The following is a 19,591-nucleotide window of genomic DNA, read 5'->3' on the forward strand; positions in this document are numbered from 1 at the left end:
TCTAATGCATCATTACCCCATATATACATACGATCACCCTTGTATGTATGCATCATTACCCCATACATACGAGGGTGATCAGAAAAGTTCTCGGCCTAACAACGAAAAAATGAACTTATAATTTCAAAATTATATTTAATTTTCAACATAATTTCCCTTAAGACTAATACATTTACTCCAGTGATGCTCCAGTGCCATTATCCTGTCCCTGTAGTGGCTCTCACTAAGATCTGCAAAATACCCCTCTGAAATCACCTCTTGATTCTTTTTTCTTCGAATCAAGAGGTGATTGATTTTTCCTGCTGCATGACCTTTCCTGCTGATGGAACCGACTTTGTCTTGTTTGGCACTGAAGAACCAGTTTCTGTCCACTGTTTTAACTGCTGTTTGGATTCTGGTGTGTAACGGTGAATCCAAGTCTCATCCATAGTAATAAATCGATGCACAAAATCAGTTTTATTCTTGTTAAAATGCTCCAAGCACTGTTCAGAGATTTTCATGTGAGTGCGTTTTTGATCTGCTGTGAGCAAGCATGGCACCCATCTTGCGCAAAGCTTTTTCATTTGCAATTCTTCCTACAAAATATATCCTACACATTCTTTTGAAATGCCTAGTCTCAGCAATTTCACCCACTCTGACTCGCTGGTCATCCAATACCATATCGTACACTTGATCAATGATTTCTGTTGTTACACTTTTTGAATGTCCTTCACGTGGATCATCTTCAAACCTGGTACGGCCATGTTTAAACTCAGCAGTCCATTTCTTAATTGTCAAAAACGAAGGAGAAGAGTGTCCATAAACTTTTATGAATTTCGAATGAATTTCTTTTGCCATTAAACCTTCTTTTACAGAATTTTATAACCGCCCGATACCGAATTTTATCCATTTCAAGGGATACAGGCAACACTTTTGCTTCAGACAGCTGTATCAAAGAAACTACTTGATAGAATGACTTGACTTGCAATTTCACATGGATGCTTATGACAGATGTACCAACCGAGAAAAAAAAAAACATCATGCCAATAGTGTTGCCATCTATGGTCAAGGCCAAGAACTTTTCATACCACCCTTGTACATATCATCAATAATATATTTTTTACGAACATCATTACTTCATTTTTCTCAAACAATTTCTTAATCACTTTAATGTTTTCAAGAGCATTACGTATATTGAATTTTGTTTCTGCATCAATTTGCTTATAACAGAAAGTTTACTTGAAACATTATGCCAAATATACTGAAAGCAAATAAATGTAAAAGTGGATATTTTTTAGTAATAAAAGAATTCATACTTTTATACTATCAATAATTTCTTAAAGAGAATTGCAGGCTGCATATAATTGACTTTTTTACTGACATGATGGCACCGACTTAATTTTCCTATCACATATTCAACAATGATTTCAAATTTATATTTGGTAAACGTCTTTTCGCTAAAGCCAAAAAATTCTCAGATGATATTAAAAAAAAAAAATTCCTTGGTGTCAAAAGAGATTTTTGCTGCTTCTTTGACTACCAACATTAAAGAATGTGCAGAACAAGGAATATAGCCGTGGCCGGAAAATTCACCATAGGAAAATTCCACGCAAACATTTTCCGTAAGACATTTTGCATTAATTTTTTGTAAATAATCAATGGATAATAAAGGGTATTATAAAATCATTAAAAACGCAAATCTTTATTCAGGTGAATGTCAATGATACATAACATAATGAAATCATTTAAAAATTGTGCAAATTAAAAGAGATGCTGTGTTAATAATTAATTTTTTTCTGCAGATCGTCAATTCAACAAATCCATCAGTAACATAGTTCATTGGAAGAAATGCTAATGCTGTGAAGAATTTAATTTTCATGTTAAATTCAGCATCTGTTTGATAGTGTAACTTCAAACAATGGCAATAATTTTACGATAAAGATTTTGTGCCATATAAAATAAACAACCTGTTATAGTCGTTGATGTAAATATGTTAGAAAAAGCATTGATAGTTGCTTTCTCGAAGTCAACCATTAATGTTTTGGGATCTAATGATGAACGTAAGCCCTTTAAGGGCACTGAATAATCTGCTGTAAGTTAATTCTGATTTGCCAGGAAGCAAAGCAAAAAAGCCGCTATGCAATCCTTTGATTGCATGCCGGCTTTTTGGGCGGAGGAGGGTCGGTCAGATGAGTGTCGATGCCCTGATCGTAAATAAAAAACACAATTGTTATCTGATGTTATCTGACACCTATACGATCAACAGCTACAACATGCTGGCTTGGACGTCACCCGGATCAACAAAGTCCGCGATACCACTCGAGCGATTGGGGGTTGGATCAAAAAGTGGGATACCTAAAGGAAACAGAAACTGAAACTAACAGAACTATTATCAGTAGGAACATAGAATGTACAGACACTTTGAATGTCAGGAAAACTAGAATTACATCGCAAGGAAATAAAGAAATATTAGTGTGATATACTAGGACTGGCAGAGTTGCAATGAACATCAGCAGGAAAGATAAATAGATGCAAAGTCATATGGCATGACACCAACCATGAAGCAGGAGTTGGTTTCCTTCTTAACAAAAAAGTTAGAAAGGCACTGTTAGGCTACAAAACAGTCAATGAACGAATCATAGCAGCAAGATTTCAAGCAAAACCATTTAATATATCAATAGTCCAGATATATGCACCCGCATTTGACAGCACAGATGCGGATATTGACTAAGTTTACAAAGATCTGACAGAGACAATAGAAACAATACCAAAGCAAGATGTACTAATTATTGAAGGAGATTGGAATGCCAAAGTCGGAATATATAATGATGATTGGAAAAAAATCATGGGAAAATATGGATTCTAAGAAAGAAATGAACGAGGTGAAAAAATGTTAGAATTTGCTCTCGACCACGAGATGATGATCTGTAACACAAGATTCCAGCAAAAGGAGTGTAGAAAATGGATGTGGCGATCAAGAAAACCAAGAACATGATTGATATGATTATGATTAAATGAATTATTATATTTACGGCTATTTGCCTGCTTCTGTTTAGGAATGCCCCAGTTTAAATACTATTGGCTCTTTTCTCACGGATTCTTAGGGCATTGTAGATGTATATTTATCAATAAATATATGTTGCATAGAGGACAAGAAATTTGCACATACCTTTTTCTGGGTGTTGTGGCTCTTCTTCTTTTGCGTTGTCCAAACTACTGTGTGTGTGTGGGGGGGGGCAAGTGGGAGAATTGAAATAACAAATGGAAAAAACCTGGGTTTTTTTTGAATAACATATATATATATATATATATATATATATATATACATATATATTATAAGGGATGGGCGGAGCGTTTTTTATATATTTATGAGGTGGGAAAGGGTGAAAGGGTTGAAAACAACAACTAATTTTTTGGAGGGGGGAATGGGGGGTTGACGGGGTGCGGTCCGTTTCGACTATTCGTGGTTGACGTCTGAACACATGGAGGAAGTGGATGCTATGTCAGGTCGGGTAGGTGCTTCTGCTTTTGAAGTGTTTGTGTTATCGCCTATTGGTCGGGGTTGTGACCTCAATTTTATGTTGTGTAGCTTCCGAACCTCGCAGATTACATAGGGCCTGTGTACATTGATAGAGTTCGCGTCACACTTTATGGCTATTGTTTCCGATATTCTAAGCATTGTTTCATTGTCTTGTCTGTCTACTATGATGGCCTTGTCGATCTGCGGGGTATGTTTTTGTTCAAGGGCATGGACAGCTATTTCCTTTTTCCTGTGCTTTGTATTCGATTTTTCTTTTTGATGTTGTGTTTTTTAGTATTTAAATGTTCTGGAATAGGGATGTTACAATCGCAGAAGTGTTCTTGTAGTCTTGCCCATAAAGACCTGATGGTGGAACCTGTGTAGGTGATGTCACAGTCTTTTTGGCAGGGAAATTTATAGACTACGTTGTGGTGTTCAAATATTTCTTTTTGTGTATGAGATTTAGTGGGTTTTAGGAGAGTTGCCAATTTTTGGTTTGTGGTGAATACCAGTTTGTAGTCAGTATGTTTGAAGATGTATTTGTAGGCTTTGTATGTGTTTTGGGTGTATGGTAATTTGATAATTTTTTGTGTAGGGAAATTTATTTTGGTACTTGGGTTGTTTTGGCAGTTTCTGGCAATCTTGTTTGCGTAATTTATTAGCTGTGTAGGATAGTTGTGATTTTTGAAGATCTGCGTTAGTTTGAGGCCAATAGTCTCCTACAAAAACACCACTACAGCTCCTTTATCGAAATTCGTAGCGAAACTTCTCAAACCATTAATTACAGCATCTAACTTCATGATAAAAAACTCGGACGACCTTTTCATGAAAATAAAAAACCTAACCCTATCCCAAGATGACATCCTCACTTCACTGGATGCAGCCTCTTTATACACCAATGTGGATGTCCCCAGAACTTTAGACATCGTACACACACTACTCACAGAAGACCACATCCTACACTCTCGTACTAAACTAACATCCTATGACATTATTAACCTAATAAAACTAATCATCTCGGCAAACTTCTTCAAATTCAACAACAACGTGTGCATTCAAATCTTCGGACTCCCCATGGGCCAAAACATCAGCGGACAACTAGCAGAATTATTCCTAGCACACATAGAATCACTCCTACTCCACCCCCCCACCCCCCGGCATCACATTTTATGGCAGATACGTGGACGATATTCTGTGAATTGGAAATCCTACACACATCGCCACCTTAAAAGCATCCCTAAACAGTTACAGCAACAGACTAAAATTCACCATAGAAACCGAACAGAACAAATCCATCAATTTCTTACACTTGACACTAACCAGAACACAACAAAATAGCCACGAAAATATACCACAAACTCTCACATATCCGAAACTACCTCCGTTTCCACTCATACCATCCATATCCATTAAAAAATCTGTCATCTTATCACAATTCATAAATGCGTACAAATTTTCAACCAATCAGAGTAATCTAAAAGCAGAAATAAAAAAACTAACACAGATCTTCGAAAATCGCAACTATCCTACACAACTAGTAAATTATGCAAACAAGACTGCCAAAAACTGCCAAAACAACCCAAGTACCAAAATAAACTTCCCTACACAAAAAATTATCAAACTACCATACACCCAAAACACATACAAAGCCTACAAATATATCTTCAAACATACTGACTACAAACTGGTATTCACCACAAACCAAAAACTGGCAAATCTCCTAAAACCCACTAAATCTCAGACACAAAAAGAAATATTTGAACACCACAATGTAGTCTATAAATTTCCCTGCCAAAAAGACTGTGATATCACCTACACAGGTTCCACCATCAGGTCTTTATGGGCAAGACTACAAGAACACTTCCGCGATTGTAACATCCCTATTCCAGAACATTTAAATACTAAAAAACACAACATCAAAAAGAAAAATCGAATACAAAGCACAGGAAAAACAGAAATAGCTGTCCACGCCCTTGAACAAAAACATACCCCGCAGATCGACAAGGCCATCATAGTAGACAGACAAGACAATGAAACAATGCTTAGAATATCGGAAACAATAGCCATAAAGTGTGACGCGAACTCTATCAACGTACACAGGCAATCTCCGAGGTTAGGAAGCTACACATAAAATTGAGGTCACAACCCTGACCAATAGGCGATAACACAAACACTTCAAAAGCAGAAGCACCTACCCGACCTGACATAGCATCCACTTCCTCCATGTGTTCAGACGACGACCATAAATAGTCGAAACGGACCGCACCCCGTCAACCCCCTTCTCCCCCTCTAAAATATCAGTTGCTGTTTTCAACCCCTTTCACCCTTTCCCACCTCATATAAATATATAAAAAACGCTCCACCCATCCCTTATAATATATATGTATATATATGTTATTCAAAAAAAACCTGGGTTTTTTCCATTTGTTATTTCAATTCTCCCACTTTCCAACCCCCCCCACACACACACACACAGTAGTTTGGACAACGCAAAAGAAGAAGAGCCACAACACCTAAAAAAGACAAGATACTGTATGTGCAAATTTCTTGTCCTCTTTGCAACATATATTTATTGATAAATATACATCTACAATGCCCTAAGAATCCGTGAGAAAAGAGCCAATGGCATTTAAACTGGAGCACTCCTAAACAGAAGCAGTAAAATAGCCGTAAATATAATAGTTTGTTAAGAGGAGTAACATGGGATTTTTCCCAGAAATAATATCCATGATTAAATGAAGATGCATAACATCAGTACAGCAGTGTCGAACTTTTCAAGGAGTGGATACAGACTCAGATAATAGTTTAGTGATTGCAAAAATCAAGCTGAAATTAAAAATAAAATATAAACCCCATCATCAGAAATGAAGAGAACAAGAATAAGTGAAGCAGAAATAGTAAAAAGGTACAGAACAGTGTTAGAGGAGAAACTTAAAAGTGTGGACAAAGAAAAAAATTAGAATCTAAGAGTGAAAGGAGTAATAAAAGAGGTTGAAGAAACAGCACCAGAAGAAGAAGAAGAGAAGATCAAGACGAAATGGATTAGACCAAAAACAATGAAGTTAGTACAGGAGAAAAGAATGTTGAAGATAAGAATGGATACATCAGAACAAATAGAGGAGCAATATAGAAGAAAGTGTAATGAGGTAAAAAAAAGCAGTCAGCTAGATAAGATGAAATGGTTAGAAGCCCAATGCAATAATATAGAACAGTACTATGGAGAGCATAAAACTAGGGAGGTGTGCAAAGTGATTAGAACCATTAATAGAAGGTCACAACCAAAACAGACCACAGTTAAAGACGAAAAAGGCAAAGTATTGATGAATAAAGATAAAATTGTACATCAATGGACAAGATACTGTACTGAGTTATACGAAAAAAAAAAAAAACTAGATTTAGATAGATAGCATTGGGAAACAGATTGAAGAATTGAAGCAGATATCACCATCAGATAATGAGTATGATATGGTATCGTGGACCTTGTTGATCCGGGCGACGTTCGAGCCAGCATGTTGTAGCTGTTGATTGTATAGGCATCAGATAACAATCGTGTTTTTTCTTTACGGTTAGAGCATGGACACTCATCTGACTGACCCTCCTCCTTTATCCAGGCTTGAGACCCCCCAAGGATTCCATGGCGGCGTGTTGCTTTGCTATCCTGGCAAATCCGAATTAAGTTACAGCAAGTTATTCAGTGCCTTAAAGGGCTTACATTCATCATTAGATCCCGAAACATTAATGGTTGACTTTGAGAAAGCAACTATCGACGCTTTTTCTAACATATTTATATCAACAACTATAACTGGAAGTTTATTTCATATGGCACAAAATCTTTATCGAAAAATTGCCACTGTTCAAAGTTATGCTATCAAACAGATGTTGAATTCAACATGAAAATTAAATGGTTCACAGCATTAGCATTTCTTCCAATGAGCGATGTTACTGATGGATTTATTGAATTGACAATCTGAGACAAAAAGTTAATTCTTCTCTTTTAATTTGTACATTTTTAAATGATTTCATTATGTTATGTATCATTAACATTCACCTTAATAAAGATTTGCCTTTTTAATGATTTTATAATACCCTTTATCATCCACTGATTATTTACAAAAATTAATCCAAATGTCTTATGGCATAAAAGTTTACGGCAAAAATGTTAGCAGCGAATAGAACTGAATATAGCATACCCTAATATTTTTTAGCCTTTCTGTTGCAATTCATTAGATTTTCTATGAATATTTGCATGGAAATAACCCTAGTGCCTCAAATTATTTTTGTTATACTGCTTTTGTTTGAGACACCATACTGCTATCTGATGGGGAAATGTTGTAATAAACATGCAAATTCCCATCTGTGAAGCCAACAAAGTTATTATTATTATTATAATTATTATTCATGACACCTCCAAGGAGTCCATAGACTCATTGTGGGAGAGCACCTACTGTACAACTCTCCATTTTCATCACTACACCGAACCTCTACTACCAATCGTCTACATCAACGCCATCTACTGCTCGCCACAACAACTAGTATTTTTTGTCTGTAAACTGTGTATGTTCTGAAGGGCAAATTTGTCTGTATGCAGGATGAAAAACCCGAGTTTCCAGGAGAAAAAAACCCTGCTACCTCATATGAGATTGGCTAACTCATCTTCGATTGAAAAAAAGTCCATATAAAGATTCCTCCTCAGAATCGAACTTAGGCCTTTTTCAATCGAAGGAAGCAACGTACTGTCATTCTTTCAATTGCACTATGGGGGCACTAAGTTATAATAAAAATATGATAATTTTTCAAAATAGTAATGATGCCCATGGTATGAATGGTGTCCCCCCCCCCTCCCTGATATGGCATCCTTTTGAAGTTCAAAACTGGAATGCCCATTAAGCCTCCAACATGACCAATTTGCTATAACCTGATATCTAACACCATGTGCTTCCACATAAATATCAACTTATCATGTGATAACCTGTCAAATGTTTTTGCAAAATACCAAAAAGAAAAAAAAAAATGTATTATATATATACTGTATTTCTTTTTCTTATATATATATATATATATATATGCATTGCTCTCATCAACTATTCTTGAATTACTGAACTAAAGTACTCCTTAACAAATCCATGCTAACCTTCGGATAAGATTACTCTCACATGCCCAATTTTGTATATGATCTATCACTAATTTGCTCCAAAATCTTACCAACTACAGAAGAAATACAAATTGGTGTATAGCATGATGCCCTCATTCTACCACCATGCAATGGTTGGCACTGTCTTATCCTGGATTAGAGATAGATGTTAAAAGTTTTTTCACTTGGTTATACTATAAATTAAATATGACAAGAAACTATATTCTTGGTTTCATCCTTTATCCAAGGTAAGCAAACAATGTTTGTGTGTGAAGTATTTTCAAGACTGGGATACTTGTATAGAGAGGTTAATGAATTCACATTAATTGCCTTAGTATCCCATACATAATGCAAAGGTATTATGCATTATGTATAATGCATAATACCTAATGTATAATGCAATGCATGGCCCTTCCCATAATGCATTGCATTATACACATCCAAAAGGGTGTTGTGCTTTGCATTATGGGATATTAAGGCAATTAATGTGAAATTATTAACCTCTAGTCTGAAGATACTTCACGTGCAAACATTGTTTGCTTACACCTGGATAAAGGATTAAACCAAGAATATAATTTCTTGGCATCTTTAATTTATACTATCTTATCCTCTTTCCACTCCTTGGGTACTTTCGCAGTTGCTAGATTTTCATTGCCAATCGAACTGCCAGTTCCTTAGCACATTCTCTTAAAACATGTGGAAAAATCCCATCCAGTTCCACTGCCATATTGACTTTGGGGTAATTAGTATTTGAAACACATTCTTTTCATGCACCTATCTTTATCCCTCCAGTAATAAAATCTGCTTTTCTGAGATGAAATTACCACAATAAAGTGATCACTAAACAGTTCCACCATGTTATATGCACTGGACACCGAATTCTCATTTATATCTAACAGGGTTATTTGTCCACACTCATTTCTCCCCTACTGGCCACATAACAAATGAATTCCTTAGAATTTACTTTGGAGTTCCAGTCCCTTCTTGTATTCCTGAAATGGAATACAAGAAGAGACTTCCTTACAGTACGAGTTATTTTCCTAGAGTCTTACATTCACACAATTGCTCTCCACCTTTCCCATATTCTTGTTTTAATCCTTTACCCAAGCATAAGCAAATAAAGTTTGGACATGAAGTATCTTCATAACTTGACTTCGCATCAACTGCCGCAGTATCCTGTAATGACCAGCACACTTCCTTTCAAACATGTATATTGCTATGCACTGAAAAGGGTCACCACCCACCAATTTTGACTTTTATTGAGGTACTGTTAGGTACCTCTCCAAAAACTCTGAGTGATCGTGTAGATCCCTCTAAATCTCACTGAGTGATTGTATAGGATCACTACTACTACATTCATTACTCCTGACCTGAATCACTGCAGGACAGGAAACTCAGCGGTGGCTACAATCAGTGACGGGTATAAAGACATCACCTGATTTGCTTGCTTCCTGGGGAGTAGATTAGATGTCATCGGTGAGAGCCAGACCCAAAAGAGCTTACTGAGGTCTCATCAGCAGAAATTGGACCTTACAATATACTAAGGTTAAATCAATGCAGAATTCATATATTTTAAATGTACAAATAGTAAGATGGTGTATCACCATATTACTGAAATGCTTGGGATCAGAGATAGTTGGAGAAAATTTTTCAACTTGATAACCAAATAAATATATACTAGACAAGAAATTATATTCTAGTTTTAATCTTTTAAATAAGCATAAATCAAGTTTGCATATGAAGTATTATCTTTATAATTACACTATTTGTATATAGAGGCTGTTGAATTCACATCAATTGCAGAAAAACTTTCTACAATTATCTCTGATCTAGAGTATTTAAATAACATGGAGATACACTAATTTGCTACTTGTATATGGAAAATATATGATTTTGATTTAGGCTTTGGCATCTTCTAACTCCCACTCATGAGACCTCAATAAAGGTCAAAACCAGTCTGAGTGAGTACACATATCTGAAAGGTAGAGGTCATGATGTGAGGTGGAGTTGGGCAGGACAGAAGATTTAGTGGGTTATTGCTAGAAGTCAGGGAGCATAGAGGGCAAAAAGCAGGAGATGTTTAGGCAATTGAGCTTGGCAAGTGCAAGAAGAATGATTGTCATGGGAGATTTTAACTACAGCAGTATAAACTGGGAAAGGGAAACTACATGTAATAATAAGGGAATGGAATTTCTGGAATTCTTGAGGGACACATGTCTTGAGGCAACATGCAGTAGAAGGAACATGAATTTCAAGAGTTTTGGATTTGATCACAGCATCACAAGATCTGATTATAACTGAGATGGCATCTCTGCTCCTGTTTAGAGAGAGTGACCATGCAGTTGTAACTTAGATGACCAGACATGCAGGAGTATCAAAGAGAAAGGAATGCATGTGGAACTATAAGGTGGGTGATTATAATAGTCTTAGATATCAACTTGAGGCAGTTCCATAGAGGATGGAATTGGAAGGGCAAGATATCATTAATGCTTGGGAACTTGTGAAGGAATATTTATTAGTAGCAATAGCAAGCTGTATACCACGAGTGAAGAAGAGAACATAATTTGGTGTAAAGTGGATGACAAACAATATCAAATGGGAACTGCAGGTGAAAAAGAGGTTAGGAAAGTGATATCAGAAGAGGGGACAGAGAGTAGATGCATAAAGAATATAAGACTCAGACAAGGAGAGGTATAGTAAGGAAGGCAAAACTAGAATATGAGAAGAGATTTGCCCTGAAATCCAAAGAATTTTCTTTGGATTTCAGGGCAATTCTGGAGTACTGAGTACTCCGGAAGTCAATAAATCAATGCGAGTGGATGGGATTTCACCATGGGTTTTAAGAAAATGTGCTGAAGAACTGACAGCTCCGTTGACCTGGCTTCTCAATTAGAGTCTGGTATGGATAAGGTGTCCAAGGAGGTGGAAAGAGGGTAAGATAGTGCCATTGTATAAGGGTGGTGGTAGTAGAATGGCTACTTAAACTATAGACCAGTTTGTATTTCATCAGTAGTTGTTAAGATTTTGGAGAAATCAGTGAAAGGTGGTTTACAGGGATCATTTACAGCATTGGGAAGATGAGGGTAACGTTATCTGTGGAAGTCAGCACAGATTTGTTAAGGGTTGCTCTTGTTTTATTAATCTGATATGACTTTTATAATTAAAGTGACAAGAGCAGTTGATGAGGAAAAGGCATATTCTGCCAATGTTTTTGGATTTTATAAAAGACATTTGACAGGGTGGCACATGATAAGCTAATATTAAAGTTGCAGCACATGGGTTTGGATGTCAGATTAGTGAATCGGATTGGAAATTGGCTGTATGATAGGTATCAGAGAGTTGTGTAAGAGAGAGCTATATCAAGAAAGCAAAGCAGATTAATTCAGCTAAATGTAAAGTCTTGAAGTTTGGGATAAATTGATGGGAATACTCTATTGGAGGAAGCGAGATAGGCAAAGGATCTGGGAGTGATCCCAAGATCCCTTGCCTATCCTATTTCCTCCAGTACAGATGATTGAGAGAAACCTGAAATTCAATTCACGGAAGAAGATATTGCAAAGCTGGTGAAGGTAACCCAGAGGATTGCTGCAATACTGAGAAGTACGCTGACCTGCAGAGATAAAAGAGTTGTCATTCCATTGTATAAAGCTCTGATCAGACCACACCTGGACTATTGTGCTCAAATTTGGTCCCCATGATTTGAAGCGGATAAATTATCCATGAAAAGAGTGCAAAGGTGGATAACAAAGATGGTATCAGGACTGTACAATATTAGTTATGAGGATTGACTGAGGAAATGTAGACTGCAAAGTGTGGTAGATAAAATAAGGAGAGGTAATATGATTGAGACATTTAAACTGTTGAGAGGTAGGTACAGGATTTACTGGGGAGTTCTTATGTTTAGTGGAACAAGGGGAAGGAGCAAGGACAAGGGGCCATCCCTGGAAGTTGTGAGCAAGAGGGTGAGGAGTAGTTTCTTTGCATGGAGGGTGGTTGGACCATGAAATTCATTGCACGATAGAGCAGTGAGAGCATGAACAGTGAATGAGTTCAAGGAGTGATATGATAGACTTTGCGTTTTCTAGGGTGGGTCTCCCACGATGAGTCTTGCGACTCCATTGAGGTCCTGAATCATAATAATAATAAAGTGTGCTGTGCATTATGAGATATTAAGGCAAGTGATGTGAAGTCACTTACCTAGCCTAGTCATGAAGATATTTCACAAGCAAAATTTGTTTGCTTATGCTTGGATAAAGGATCTGGTATAATTTACTTTGTAACCAAGCAGAAAAGTTACTATTACAATGTTGTTGTTACTGCCGCACTCTAATGATATAGCAGAACAATGTTTACAGTGCTGCTTTATCATCTGCAGAAAAGTACATTAACAGAAATTTCATGAGTCAGATGAATGCCAAAGTTCACTCCCGCCCCTCCATGATTGCATGACATCATCTATACAATGGGAAATTTTGATGCCTCCCTTGTGATAACTTCCCAGCCAAAAGAGATATGCAATGAAATAAAAAAAAAAAAAAGATATTTTCAAGTCTCTGTTTTACTTTCATGTTGTATTTACAAAAAGTGCTTGAAAGAGAAGCCTCTTTTCATACATTTTCTTTACTGTGTTAGAAATTTTATTTGTAGCTGTCAGACATCTCTTCAGGCTGTTTTCAGAATGAATTTCTCACCTCTGATTTGGCACTGTTCAAAATTTTCAAAATGGATATCCTTGAGGTATATATTCAATTTAGGAAATAACCAGAAAATGGCATGTGGTTTAGCTGAGAACAGAAAGAAAGAAAGAAGTGCAATAAAAGAGAAAGGAATGCTTGTCTAAAAGAGAAAGAAAAATTAAGGAGAGAGACTTGTAGAGCAATTCTACTATAAGAAATGTGCTAGACAAGAGGGTGTTCAAATCATGCTTCCCAAGTGCAAGGATTAATGATGTTAACAAGGCTATTTAGAATGCAAAAGTGTAAATGATCCCTTCATTCTCTGTCTTTCTGCCACATACATACTGAAATTTCTTCTGACCTTACCCCCAGTCCTGAAGATACTTTCAGGTGCAAACTTTGTTTGTTCACACTTGGATAAAGGATTAAACTAAATTTATTATAGTCTAACCAAGTGAAAAATAAACTTTCAAAATCACCCCTTAGCAGCTTATATATAAGAGAGTAAAACTGATTATCAAAAACACAGCAGTAAGATAGCTGTGAAGAATGCTATCATACTACATCTTCAGAGAAAAAGTGAAAGAGTTTGTTTTGGCTGGAACGAATGATTTGAAAGGAGACAAGTGCAGTATGAGGGAGGATGTAAAAGAGTTACTGAAAGTAGCAAAAGAAAAGAGTCAGAGAGTTAAGATAATGAATCTGTTGTCACAGTATGACAGAGTTCAGTTCAGATGGAGGACCATAACAACAAATGAGCCAATGTGAAGGTTATTGCAAGTGAAATGATGTGAAGACTGTGGAGGTGTGAAGTGAGTTTGATGGACAAAAGGACTTATACAAGGCAGAATTTGAATGGCTTTGGTGTTCAGAGTCTATAAAAAATGTTGTTGAATGAAGTGAAAGATCAAAAGATGCAAAATCAGGGAAACTAGAGCTTTCAGGGGAAAGCTGTTGAGCGAGTACACAGATACACCAATCACATACAGAGGTAGCAGGGTTTTTTCTCCCGAAAACTCGGGTTTTTCATCCAATAAGTTCAAAGCAAAGTATGATAGATATTGCAAGAATATTGGATACCGCATGGCATAATGTTTAGGGCATCCCTTGATGAGTTTACAGACTTCATGGAGTTGCTCATATCATAATAATATGTTTCTGTCATGTATCCCCTCATTTCAGCTTATAAAAATTTTTCAACTCACACACTTTCAGTCTCTTTTCAAAGGAAGTGTTCTGCAGATATCAGCATGTCTGTTACCTTCCATAAATTTGTCATGGCAACAAGATCCAAACACAGGAACCAAAAGTGGCAATATCAAAGTTCAGTTTGTCAAGGCATGTGCCTTTTTAATTTTTTTGAAGTTTTCAGTATATTTTGAAATTTTCCTCATATCAAATGATTCAATATCACACTTACTGTTCCCTTATTAGCTAGTTTTTATAAGAAATCATGGAGAATACCATAAGGATTTGTAATGTTCTATTTAGTGATGTTTATTTAACAAAACGTTTTGCATTATTCTTTCTTGATTGTTTTCTCTCTCTCTTTTTTTAATATTCACTTTTTTAATTCTGTAAACACTAAAATTTGCATGTTAAATCAGAACTATAACTGTCACCTTCAATGTAACTGGTAAAATAAAAATAAAAGCAATATACACACACCCAAACTCCAGGTGACCACCAGGAAGCTGGAAAAGCCCTGAACCAAGTACATTTTTCCTTTGCCCAATGACTACACACTTTGGGTATTCTTTACTTACAATGAAAACTGCAATTCCAACACCTGGTCTTAAATTACCTTGCATTACACTGAAAATAGCCACACAACTTTTGATTAACAAAACATTAATGATAATCAACAAAAATGCATGTCAAGTTTAAAAGAATCCATGTACCATAAAAATTTTATGCTTATTTGTAACTTGCCATGACAACAGCAAAAATTCTCAGTTAATAAAGTGTGGGATTAACATTGCTGCTATCATTCGATAACAACAATGTTAATGCTATACTGAATTCATTATGTGGCAGTGACAGCATAATGACATATAATCAGCTCTCACTACAGCAAACATCAGTTTAGTAAATTTACTCACTACAAACTATCAAAAAGGTTCAGCCGATTCCACATAGTTTCAAGCCAAAAAAAACATTATAGCAAACCTTCCATTATAACAGACAAAGAAATTGTCTGTTATAATGGAATTCCCAATAATTTTCTGTAGTAAATTGTAAATGATTATTATGATTCTCTCTCTCTCTCTCTTAGCTACTGCAAATAACAAGCAGATCAGACCTGGTTAGAGCATGGTAAATTATTTTTGTGCCCAGTGTGCAACCACCAATCTGCTTACTGAAGAGGCTTGAAAAAGTTCTGGCATGTTTTTGCATTATCTAATCCTTCTGATTGAACCCATTACAAATGTACCTACATAAAATGCTTGCAACCTTTCATGGGTGGCATTCATATAAAAAGCATTCTAAAGTTGAGTAGAATCAGACTGCTAATACAACTTAATTACTCTAAAACTCAATATTTCATCACTTTTATCAATGGCTATTCATGACTTATTTTTCACGGTATTAACAACACCACAAACACTTTTATCAACAAAGATGTTTTACTAACGCTAATATTTCGCTGATTTTCAACTCAGCATCATCAGAGCACAACACACATGTAAACGCGACAGTGAGTGAGTGAAACAATATAATTGCACAAGACAAAAGATCTAAAGTCCTATTTTTGGCACCCTCTAACGGAAAAAAAAAAAAAAAACAGCAGTTATCCAGGAGTTTTTCTTAGGATAACCGTCTCCCAAATTTTTGGCAAATTAATGCAACCATATTTGTTAAGGTTGGGAGAATTCTTCAAAGCCATTGGTGACTCAAAAAATAATCTTTCAGATCTATAACGACTCCTAAATAGCACATTCGTTTTCCTCCATCTAATCCTGTGTGAAGGAGTGTCCAAAGCGTGGTCTGCCAGTCCCGACTTGCCATAGTAATAGTAGCGAATGTATCTTTCATGTTCTTCCAGGCGGATGTTCACTGATCTTCCTGTTTGCCCATAATAGGCCAAGTCACAGTCACATGGAACTTCATACACTCCTGGGTGTGCTAAAGGGTGAAGTTTATCCTTTGGTGAGCGGATCAGAGTTGCCAGCTTGACATGAGGTTTGAAGGTGGTGCGAAGGCCATGTTTCAACAATACTTTGGCTATCTTTTCCGATGTACCTCTGATATAAGGAATAGAAATGGTCATGTTGTATTCTTGTGTATTAGGGGAGGGCAGAGTAATGGGCCTATGTAGTATTTTATCTATTTTGTAGGGATTGTAGCCGTTGGCTAAGAACGTATGGCGCAGGTACTGGAGTTCAGTGGTCAGAGCTGTATCGTTAGAACAAATGGCTCTGGCTCTGTGTGTAAGTGTTTTTAAAATGCCGTACTGTTGGACCGGATGATGATGTGATTGTTTATGTATCTTCCTGTGTGTGTAGGCTTTCTGTAAATAGAAAAAGATAGTGATCCATCTGAAAGGCGGGTGACTAATGTGTCAAGAAATGGCAAACAGTTATTTGATTCTTTTTCTACTGTGAAGTGAATTTTAGGGTGTTGGCTATTTAGGTAGGTGACAAAAGCATCCAACATGTCTTGTCCATGGGGCCAGATGGCAAACACATCATCTACATAGCGCAACCACACTTGTGGCTTGTATGTAGCTGTGGTAAGGACTTTGTTTTCAAAGTGTTCCATGTAAAAATTTGCTAACGGGGGAGAGAGGGGGGGGAACTCATAGCAGTACCATTAATCTGTTTGTAGAATTTCCCCCCCCATGTAAAGTAACCTGCATTCATGGTAAATTGAAATAATTCAAAAATCGGAAAAGATAGCCAAAGTATTGTTGAAACATGGCCTTCGCACCACCTTCAAACCTCATGTCAAGCTGGCAACTCTGATCTGCTCACTAAAGGATAAACTTCACCCTTTAGCACACCCAGGAGTGTATGAATTTCCATGTGACTGTGACTTGGCCTATTATGGGCAAACAGGAAGATCAGTGAACATCCGCCTGGAAGAACATGAAAGATACATTTGCTACTATTACTATGGCAAGTCGGGACTGGCAGACCACGCTTTGGACACTCCTTCACACAGGATTAGATGGAGGAAAACGAATGTGCTATTTAGGAGTCATTATAGATCTGAAAGATTATTTTTTGAGTCAGCAATGGCTTTGAAGAATTCTCCCAACCTTAACAAATATGGTTGCATTAATTTGCCAAAAATTTGGGAGACGGTTATCCTAAGAAAAACTCCTGGATAACTGCTGTTTTTTTTTTTTTTTTTTTTTTCCCCGTTAGAGGGCGCCAAAAAAGGACTTTAGATCTTTTGTCTTGTGCAATTATATTGTTTCACTCACTCACTGTCGCGTTTACATGTGTGTTGTGCTCTGATGATGCTGAGTTGAAAATCAGCGAAATATTAGCGTTTGTAAAACATCTTTGTTGATAAAAGTGTTTGTGGTGTTGTTAATACCATGAAAAATAAGTCATGAATAACCATCAACGCCTAAGCTTATCTGTTAGATTTATCAATGGCATTATTCTGATTTCATAAACATTGACAATATTAAAAATAAAGCAGACTAAAAAATATCAGGTTTCTCCAGATCAACAAACTAATCATAGAAGTAATTATGAAAATATCAGAAATCCAAAAATCAGTATAGAGAAGATTATTATTTAAGCCTCATCCAGACTGGAAGATCTAGACTGCCTACCATTACCTACATTTCAGAATTAATTATGAAACAATACAGTGAGTATTGCTTAATGAAACTCAGGACCATTAATGGACTAGTGCCATGCAATATACAGCTTCTCCCAGTTAATCTAACTATGCCTTCTTGAGGTGTGGCCCGTTTCATTAAAAAAAGGGTGCTTGTACAATCCATAAGTATTCTTGCTGTGAAGGCTAGAATGCTTGCTGATGGAGATAATGTAAACTTGATCTACTAGGTGGCAGATGAACTTTATCCACCACCTTGCTACTGAGAGCTTGTCACTGATGCTATATTTAGTCCCCAGAGCTATGTATTTTGGCTTCTGTCTTTCCCCATCCATAACCTCCTAACATGCAGTGTGAGTGATATCTTTAAGGGTATACTAAACATACTATGGACATCTAGAGCCTCCACCATCTTTGAGAGTAAAGCAGTTCTCTCTCAAAATATGGACTTAATTTCAACTTCAAAAAAACCAAAAATATGCTGTTAAGAGAAAAAGAAAAAAGAGAAAAAGGGAAAATACCCAACATAAATATTAAGATCAGAGGAAATACTGATCAAGTAACGAGTTACGAGGGCTGTTCAATAAGTAATAAGACTAATTTTACTGTCGCGAAACCACTCATCACAATATTAATTTCTGTGGAATAAAGAAATGTTGATTTCTGTATTAACAAAGGAGGTTGATAGATGGCATATATGGGCTGATGTGCCAGAGTGTCATGTGACTAAACGCAAGCTTGTTTCGGTGCACCCATGAGCCGCGACCAGTCGTTGAAATGGAAGTTGAAATTGGAACAGCGTTATGCTATTAAATTTTGTGTGCGTTTGCAAAAATCGGCATTGGACACTTTTAACATGATACACGAAGCTTTCCACGATGAAGCAATGTCGAGGGCAAGTGTTTTTCGCTGGCATAAAACTTTTAAGGAAGGAAGGCAAAATGTGGAAGATCTTGAACGTGAGGGAAGATCTTCAACGTCCATCACAGAGACAATGATCAACACAGCAGCGATTATCACAAGGAGAATCGCAGAATTACAGTACGCCAGCTGCATGTTGTCCTGAATATTTCTGTGGAAAGTGTTCACTCAATCATGGCTGAACATTTGGGACTGAAACATGTTTGTGCCTGATGGATTCCCAAACTCTTGACACTGGAGCAAATGCAGCATCGAGTGGATGTGTGCACAGAATGGGAAGAAAGACTGGAACAAGAAGGTGACAACTCCTTAAAACGCATCATTACAGCAGATGAAGCTTGGTTGTATCACTATGACCCTACAATGAAACAACAACGCAGTGAATGGAAGCATCCGTCTTCACCTACCCCCAAGAAAGCAAAAACTGTAAAATCGTCTGGTAAAGTTATGATCATAATGTTTTTTTGACTACGAAGGCATTGTTTACCAACACGCTGTAGAACCCGGGAATACTGTAAACGGCTCATACTATGCAGATTTTTAAGGACAATGGTACAGTATGTCAAA

At 36.7% G+C, this 19,591-nt stretch overlaps 1 protein-coding gene across 1 annotated transcript in view; it reads right to left on the reverse strand.

The window, feature by feature from the left end:
- LOC150099737 (nucleotide triphosphate diphosphatase NUDT15-like) overlaps positions 1-19,591 on the reverse strand; it is a 72,273-nt gene that overhangs the window by 22,307 nt on the left and 30,375 nt on the right. Inside the window, exon 2 of the mRNA XM_090404147.1 lies at positions 14,975-15,121. Coding sequence (XP_090260273.1) covers positions 14,975-15,117 — 143 coding nt within the window. The 5' untranslated portion in view covers positions 15,118-15,121. The remainder of the gene's footprint in view (positions 1-14,974; positions 15,122-19,591) is intronic.

Source organism: Typopeltis vanoorti, chromosome 14 (genome assembly GCF_054136105.1).
Source record: "Typopeltis vanoorti isolate ZY-2024b chromosome 14, IOZ_Tvanoo_1.0, whole genome shotgun sequence".
Lineage (NCBI taxonomy): Eukaryota > Metazoa > Arthropoda > Arachnida > Uropygi > Thelyphonidae > Typopeltis > Typopeltis vanoorti.